The 9,532-nt window shown below is 29.5% G+C and overlaps 1 protein-coding gene across 1 annotated transcript; it reads left to right on the forward strand.

Annotated features, from left to right (window-relative positions):
• On the forward strand, positions 139-9,532 carry LOC107615915 (cellulose synthase-like protein E1). The gene is made up of 8 exons (XM_016317956.2): positions 139-473; positions 753-1,092; positions 1,814-1,954; positions 2,046-2,180; positions 2,808-3,028; positions 3,209-3,431; positions 7,215-7,562; positions 8,869-9,532. The coding sequence occupies exons 1-8, from the start codon at positions 193-195 to the stop codon at positions 9,424-9,426; spliced, it is 2,247 nt and encodes a 748-aa protein (XP_016173442.1). The 5' UTR covers positions 139-192; the 3' UTR covers positions 9,427-9,532.

A 9,532-nucleotide genomic window follows, 5' to 3' on the forward strand; every position in this document is an offset into this window, starting at 1 on the left:
ACTTTATTCTAAAATCAAAAGAGTAATTCGATAGTTATAACTCGGATATAATAAAAAAAAAAAATACCAAACCTAAAAAGTAATAAAAGACGTTGGAACTTGGAACCTGTTAAATGTCGTACTATAAATAATTGGGTAGCAAATTGAAAGCACAATAATAACAATCAAGTTGCGCATACCAAAGAAGAAAAAATGGGAGCAGTAGGTATGGGGTACTCTCCATTGTTCGAGACAAATAAAGGAAGAGGGAGAGTGATCTATAGGCCCTTTGCAATCTCATTATTTGTGGCCATATTCTTCATTTGGGTTTATAGACTCACCCACATACCTTCAAAGGTTGAAGATGGCAACATCTGGGTATGGCTTGGTATGTTTGGTGCAGAGTTATGGTTTGGTCTTTATTGGCTTCTCACTCAAGCACTCCGATGGAACCTTGTCTTCAGGCACACTTTCAAGGACACCCTCTCTCAAAGGTCACACCACTCTATTATCATATGNAATTTAATAAAAAAGTATAATGAATCAATTTTTAATTAATTAATATTAGTTATTTTTATTTTAGAATTTATAATTTAAAATTTTCAATTCACTTCCAATTCATATAGGAATTTTTTTTTTTATTTTCCTTTTTTCAAACGTGAGCAATGCACATAAATATCTATTTATGTATTTCACTAAAATTATCCTACATTTTTTTATCCTAAAGACAGAAAAAAATTAATTAAATGCGTGAATTGGTTTTATATGAACAGATATGAGGACAAGTTGCCAGGAGTGGACATATATGTGTGTACGGCAGATCCAGAAATAGAACCAGCAATGATGGTGATTAACACAGTTCTCTCTGTAATGGCTTATGACTATCCAACTCATAAGCTTAGTGTCTATCTCTCTGATGATGGCGCTTCAGATATTACTTTCTATGCTCTCTTAGAGGCATCTAATTTTGCTAAGCATTGGTTGCCATTTTGCAAAAAGTTCAATGTTGAACCAAGGTCTCCGGCGGCTTATTTTAATAACATTTTCTCAATGGCACACCAAAATAATCAATATGATGATCACACTCACAATATAGAGTTGGCGGCTATAAAGGTAATATGTTAAATTAGAGTAACCAATCAATTTTTGTTTTACAAAAATGTGTCATAACAAAAGTTTAAATTGATAAGAGAAAGTAATATTAATGGTTCGGATATAGAGTTTTGATATTATATCATGAAATCACTCATTCTAAAAATTTAAGTTTATAGTAGAATGTAATATAAATGGTTATATCTCTAATAAAATATTTGATAACAAAAAGATATTAGCATAAAATTGTTACTAGAGTGGGTTAGTTTCAATTTTTTTTTTTGGCAATTTTTCTTTTATGAAAATAAACTTTTTTACAAATTTTGAATAGTTCAGTTTTTGTTTCTTTTGAAAAAGACCAAATTTTGAATAGTTCTGTTCTTACCATTTTTTTTAGCTATATAAAAAATTAAATTGTAAAATCAGTGATCTTTTATATAAAGTCATTCTAGAAGTAGATGGTGGATATGATGTATATATTATCAATTTTAAAAAAATGTATATTGTTAGAGATATAGAATAAGTATGTATCTGTATGTGTTGTTATTTAACAATTTAAATTATTAGTAAAAATATTCATCCATAATATGATATCATATTTTTCTATCCAAATATTGGTCAAGATATATATAAAAATTTGTTATTTTTTTTTCTAGGGACATAATATTATATTATGTACAATAATCACAGTTTTGTGGTTCCACACCTTGCATTGGGACATTGAAATTGTTCCATGTTGTAGAAATTATACGACGAAATGGAAAAGAGAATTGAGGACTCGACGAAGATGGGTGAAGTACCCAAAGAAGCACGTTTAAAGCACAAAGGATTTTCTCAATGGGATTCATATTCTTCTAAACGTGACCATGACACAATTCTTCAAGTAATAATATTGCTTGTTTTTCTTAGGCATCAATGCATCATATATATGAGCTTATTTAATCTTATGATAATTTTATATTTTTTTTCTTTAGATAATACTTGATAAAAAGGACCCAAATAATTCGAAGGACATAGATGGGATTGTTCTACCAACTTTGGTGTATTTGGCTAGGGAGAAGAGACCCCAACATTCCCACAACTTTAAAGCTGGAGCTATGAATTCACTGGTATTCATATTTTTTTTTAAGAGGAAAGTGACGAATAAATTCTTAAAAATTTATATTTTGAACAAATTAATTCTCAAAAAAAAAATCAATAAAGTTTTTTAAAATAATAAATGTGGACAAGTTAATTTAAATTTAGATCTTTTACTTTAATTATAAGGACTAATTTAAAGGTATTGTGTTCACATCTGTTATCTTATAGGATTTTATTGATATTTTTTTTAGGAACTAATCTATTTGAAGTGTAAATCCTCAAATGTTTTTTTGTCATTTTACTCTTTTTTGATAAATATTATGAATTTGGATTTTTTAAATTTTGAATTTTCACTTTAGAAGGTAAAGTGTAATCTCTCACTCTTAAATGATTTCTCTTTCATCTTTTTTCTTGGTCTCACTTATGAAATAAATGGTAGGAAATCATATTTTTTCCTCTAAAGTAAAATTCAAAATTTAGAGAATCCAAATCTAAATTTTATTTTAAACAAAGTCTGAATGGATGGACTGGATATACATCTTTAATTAATTAATTTGGTTATTCATATGATTATTCCTCCTCAATTTTGCACTCTAGATATGTGTTTAAATTTCCCATTTTAAGTTAATTCTTTGATTGGTTCTAATTAAATGCAGTTAAGGGTGTCTTCTTCTATTAGCAACGGGAAAATAATTCTGAATGTTGACTGTGATATGTACTCAAACAATTCAGAATCGGTGAGAGATGCTTTGTGTTTTTTCATGGATGAAGAAAAAGGCCATGAAATTGCTTTTGTGCAATTTCCACAGAATTTTGAGAATGTCACCAAGAATGATTTATATGGGAGTAGTCTAATAACAATTAGCCAGGTGTGTTAATATTTTTTAAATTTGAAATTAAACAAATTAAATAAGAATTTAGTTATTTTATGTTTTAAGAACATATTTTAAGAGTATAATAATAAAAAATTTCAAAATTTTCATATATTTTTTAATGTATTAGAAATGTAAAAGAAAATATTTTTTAATAAGATATTTTTTATAATATTATTAAAATGTATTGCAGATGGTCTTGGTGGCCCTTTGTATATAGGGACTGGTTGCTTTCATAGGAGAGATACACTTTGTGGAATGAAGTTTAATAATGGCCAAAACAGGATTAATGATTGGACTAAAAATGAAAATGATCAAAGTCTAGAAGAAAACTTGGAAGAATTGGAAGAAAGATCAAAGGTCCTCGCAAGTTGTACCTATGAGGAAAACACATTATGGGGGAAAGAGGTATCATATATAAGTTTTTGTTTTAAACTTTCATATGATTAGTTTGCCCTTAGTTTTAAGAGTTTAACTATTTTCTTACATTATAAAATATAAGGTAAATTACGGTTTTTGTTCTTAAAATTTGTTACAAGTTTTTAAAATATTTAATAAACTTCAAAGACAAAAAATATATTTTATCATAAAATATATAATATAATAGTCATTTAATTATATACACTTTTTTTTAAATAATTATTTACATAAAATTTGTCAAAAAATTTTATTGATGTGATAATATATAATTAAATACATACGTAAATTTTTTATCTAAATAGTACATCAAAATTGTTTTTCTAAAAAAAAAAAACTAGCTATATAGTGGCTTTATCATGTGTTTTAGCTTAATTTAGTTAATATAAGGGAAAAACACATGCATAAATTAAATATATACCAATATTACATGTATCTACGGGTGTACATGCGCCGGACCATATCAGGTTTGGTTTAACCTAGACTCGACCTAAAATATAGATCGGGCCTAATTTTTAAACCCTAACCCGATCCTAGACCCGATAAAACCTACGCATCTTCCGGCCGTGTAAAAACTGGGTAAAAACCAAGTGAAAACCGGGTCTTTAGCATGTAAAAATCACCTAATCTCCAACTATTATTTCACAATTCACATAGTAAAATTCACTTAAAAAAATATAACAAGAACCAACCATTCTCTAAAATTAAAGCATAACCATAATCAATACTAATATTGTCTAATAACACCAAATATTTAAATCAATACAAATAACACAATATTATGCATTAGTCTAAAATCTTATGCATTTTAAACATAAAACATTAACTTATAATCTTATAATGACTAATAACACAAAATATTAAGGTTTACAATATTTAAATTTTACATAAAAATAGCCATCATCCATCACTAATAACACAAAATATTAATTGTGTATGATGATCGAACTGAGTTCGGGTGACCCGAGCTATGGCCCGGACTCGACCCAAAATAATAATCGGGTTTATTTTTGAGACCCTTACCCGACCCTAGACCCGATGAAATCACACTAAATTAGCCCATAAAATGTTCGGTGCCAGGCCGGACCGGACCATGTACACCCGTACATGTATCTTTCAAAACAAATAACGTTTTATAAATGTTTTCATTCATACTTCTATATAAACCGAATTTATTGAATTCGAATTACACATTATAGTACTAAATCGAAATAAATGTGTTCAAATTAGTAAGGAACATTATAAATCGAAGTAAGTAATTTCGATTTACCAAGGAGAATAAAATACGAAATGCCCATGGTATTATGGCACAGTAATTCGATACAAGTTGATTTGATTTAGCTCATGGTAATGTGCCACATAATAAATCGAATGATATAAATTCGAATTACACCTCATAATTCGAATTAACTTCGAATTATGAGTGGTGTCGTGCTCTTAGTAAATTGACACATATAAATTCGATTTAGCATAAATATCCCTATATATAAAATTTGAATTCGCTTGTTTCGAATTATATTTCACAATGCTAAATCCACCCAAAACGAAAAATTCAGAGTAACTAAGAAAATCTGTACTAGAAAATTCAAACTTCGGAAATGGAAGACGACCCGAATTGAATCTATCGATTGGATGGAGTCGCTCATATTACTGGTAGCGTCCATGAAGAAGTTAGTGAATAAAATTTAATTTAATTTATTTTTTTAAGAAATAAAGAATTGTTAGTGGTATTAAATTGCTTATAACTTGATTATTAGAATTATTAAAATTTTAAACTTCCAATAGTAGTTAGAGTATTGATTTAGGGTAGCAGTTTGTTAGAACATTGAAACCACAAATGCATGTTATATGAGGGATAACTAAGTGTGTTGACGAGTAGTGATAACCGATTTGGTTAGAATTTGTAAATTTTTAATGTTAGACGTTTAACGTGATTAAAAATTTTGTTAGAGTTTAGTTTAATTTAATTTAACTAGATATCGATGTGGCCAGACAAGTATGAAGTCTATTGTACCGTTTTACCTCTCAAATACCTCTGCGCTGGCGGAGTCTGATTCGAATCAACCATATGCACCCGTTGCCAAATTTCTTACACTTCCCATAGTACTTGCGATGATTGGATTCCAACACTTTGTACTCAACCATACGATGATGCTATAAGTCTTCACGTCTAAGATGACCTCCTCTTTATCTTGAAACTGTTGACCAACTTAAAACTCAACTAGCCCTCATGTATCCTGTGTATCTTTGACTCCAAATCCAACAGGTACTCCCTGCTGTGTCATGTCGTCCATGTCCAAAGTTGAAAAGTACGGGAGTACTGCTGAGTTCCTAAATTAGATGTTCCACTACCCCCAACTAGAATACTCCTCGCTATGTCATCATCACTATCATCAGCAATTGTGGCGGGCTCCAGATCATCATCATTATTATCTTGTAGTACATCCTCGACACCATCAGGTGTTACACCCTCTCTGGAAATTGAGACCCTAACAAGAGTATCGGCCATCGCAATTGCAAGCTCACCGAAGGGTTGAGTATCACCTATTTCTCCGTCACGATTACAGTTTAAATCAGTTGCGAAGGACGGAAATGCAACCAAAACTGCCTCAGGTGTAATCACGGGCACAGATAATGAGGCACCAAAAGATATTGAACTAGAGTAGGTTGGCATTGCTGAAGATTGAGGATTCCGGTTCGAACCACCTGAACTACAGACCACATCTGCAAGCTTAGCCAATAGCTCAGGGTCCTAACTTCAGAAAATTGACGACGATAATGGAGCAGAATTTGTAAATCTTTGTCATTGTCTATGTCGAAGGAATCGTACTTCACATCATCACGCAATATGAAAATCGGAATTTGATAGAATAACTTCTCCATCTGTTTCACGCCTTGCATCCGATCCCCAGTTTTTGGATGATAGTATTCTAAAACTCGGTGAAACTCGTTAAAGGTTTGAGGAAAATACTCATCGAATTCTGATCAGTAAATTTAATTCTAGATCGTATTTTTTTCTTAATCAACCCTTTATAGTGCACCAGAACTAAAAAACTATCATTACTAACTATTGTGAATCCCACTATGATGAGAAATTCACGTTCAACTCGTATTTATATACGTTAGTATGATACTAAATCGAATTAATTCAGCTCGAGATATATATATATATATATCTCAATCCATACTAAATCAAATCTAATGGGTTTGATTTACCACTAGCCACCATTGAGTATAAATAGAATTTGTTATATTCGATTTACTAAGGAATTGTAAGGGAAATTGACTTAATTCGATTTAGTAGTGAACCATGTAATTCGAATTATATTGATTCGATTCAGTCCTGCAACGACTAATTCGAATTCAATGAATTCGATTTATACTTAAATTCGGTGCACCATGTAATTCAAATATATTTGTTTCAATTTAGTACTATAATGTGTAATTCAAATTCAATGAATTTAATTTATATAAAAGTATGAATGAAGACATCTGCTGAATGTTATTTGTTTTGAAAAATTCATATAATATTGGCATGTGTTTGATTTATGTATGTGTTTTATTCTTAATATAATAACATTATCTTGTTTAATTTGGTTAACCCAAATTAGTTATTACCTTTCTAATGGTAATCTATCTTATAGGATGTGATTATTACCACTTAGATATTAATTTATTAAATATAAAATCATTGATATTTCTTTACTTAATAGCTTAAGTTTTTGAAATTTCAAAGTTTGAAACAAAACCAAAATTTAATTTTGAAAAATGCAGATGGGTTTAAGATATGGATGTCCAGTGGAAGATGTAATAACAGGATTGGCTATACAATCCAATGGATGGAAATCAGTGTACTACAACCCAAAAAGGAAGGCCTTCTTAGGAGTAGCTCCAACAACATTACATCAAACACTTGTACAACATAAGAGATGGTCTGAAGGTGACTTCCAAATTTTGCTTTCTAAGTATAGTCCTGCTTGGTTTGCACATGGTAGAATCAGTTTGGGCCTTCAAATGGGGTATTCTACTTATTGCTTATGGGCCTCAAACTCTTTGGCAACAGTATACTACTCAATTATCCCTTCGTTGTGTCTCCTTAAAGGCACTTCCTTGTTCCCAAAGGTAACAATTGCACTCTTTCTTTTTATCTTGTATAGTTGTCAAAAGAAGTTGTTTGCATTGAACAATGCTACATAACTATTAAATATTGTTATTTTTGGTTAGTAATAGTTTATAATTATATTTATAAAAATTTTACACACAAAAAATATATAATTTATACTTACATTTATCAAAATTTTATATATATGAATCAATATAATTTGTATTCATATTTTTTAAAATTTATATTTATTAAAAATAATTTAATATTTTTATTGATCAAATAATAACAAAAAATATTAAAAATTGTTGTTCCCAAAAATTTTTCTTTAATTATTTAAACTTGATTAAAGATTAAGAGATGGAAATACATAAAAATGAATATGTTAAGCTTAATCCTTACTTGAAATGAAATTCATAATCCATTTTATAGCGATAAAGTGAATTTCAAATAATACATGAAAAAAATCTCACATACATGTCTTCCGTAAAAACAAAAATATATATTTTGTAAACCACGTTTTGGTTTTTTCTTTTATTTACAAATTTCATTGATTTGTTTTTCAATTTCATATATACGTGTTTATATTAGTACTTAATATAATTAATCAGTTCAATATAAATATAAAAAGCACCAAATTTATCTTGTAATAAACTAGCACTGCATATACTTTGGCTACATCTTGTCCCACACTTAAAATAATTAACCCTCAACACATCTTTATACCCGCTCTTAATTAATTCTAGTTAATGTTCATCCTAGACCTTTTTATTTGGTTAAATTATACAATTGGTCCTTATACTTTCAGTAAAATTATAAATTTGTCCTTATATTTTAAAAGTTTGAAATTGAATTTCTAAAGATAATTAAAATTTGTAATTTAGTCTCAATCGTTCAAAAAGTGTTTGATTTAATAGAATATTCTTAGTATATTCTCTATTTTAACAGAATATTTTCAACATATTCTGAGAATATTCTATTAAATCAACACTTTTTGACCGGTAGGGATTAAATTGCAAATTTTAATTCTCTTTAGGGATCCAATTACAAAATTTTAAAATGTAGAGACTAATTTACAATTTTACTAAAAGTGTAGGAACCAACTGTGTAATTTAATCTTTTTATTTTTAACGGATTAACAATTCATTCTCTCCCAATAAATCATCTATGTATGTATTATGGATTGAGCTTAATTTGGTTCAATTTCTCCATTTATGCACCCACACAAATTAAAATGTGTACTTTTATGCATCTGATTTGGCTTAGAAAAATGCACAATTCGTTTTAATATCATGCATATTAATTGGTTATTATTGGGTCTCTCAGATGTCAAGCCCATGGTTCATACCCTTTGCATATGTTATTATTGGGGAAACAAGTTATAGTTTATTGGAATTTTTATTCTCTGGAGGCACAATTCAAGGTTGGTGGAATGACCTAAGGATATGGCTATACAAGAGAACAAGTTCATACTTGTTTGCCTTCATTGACACCATCTTAAAGCTTTTTGGAGTCTCGGATTCGGCCTTTGTAATCACGGCGAAAGTTGCCGAAGAAGATGTGTCGAAACGCTACGAGAAAGAAATCATGGAGTTTGGAACCTCCTCTCCAATGTTCACTATACTATCAACACTTGCATTGCTCAATTTGTTTTGTTTTCTTGGGTTGTTGAAGGATGCAATGTTGAGGGAAGGTAGCACTCTTGAAGCATTTGAGGAAATGTTTTTGCAAACTATATTGTGTGGCTTTTTGGTTCTTATCAATTTGCCCATATACCAAGGACTTTTCTTAAGAAGGGATAATGGAAGATTACCAAGCTCTCTTGCCATTAAATCAACAGCATTAGCTCTAAGTCTGATTATCTTCTTCAGAAGCCTTGCATGAATATAATTTGATTTTCTGATCTTATATTTGAAAGAATAATGTAATTTTATATGTCCTCTTTTTTGGGTATTGCATAAATAAGATGTAATTCTGTCATCATTTTTAA

Source organism: Arachis ipaensis, chromosome B01, assembly GCF_000816755.2.
Source record: "Arachis ipaensis cultivar K30076 chromosome B01, Araip1.1, whole genome shotgun sequence".
Classification (NCBI taxonomy): domain Eukaryota; kingdom Viridiplantae; phylum Streptophyta; class Magnoliopsida; order Fabales; family Fabaceae; genus Arachis; species Arachis ipaensis.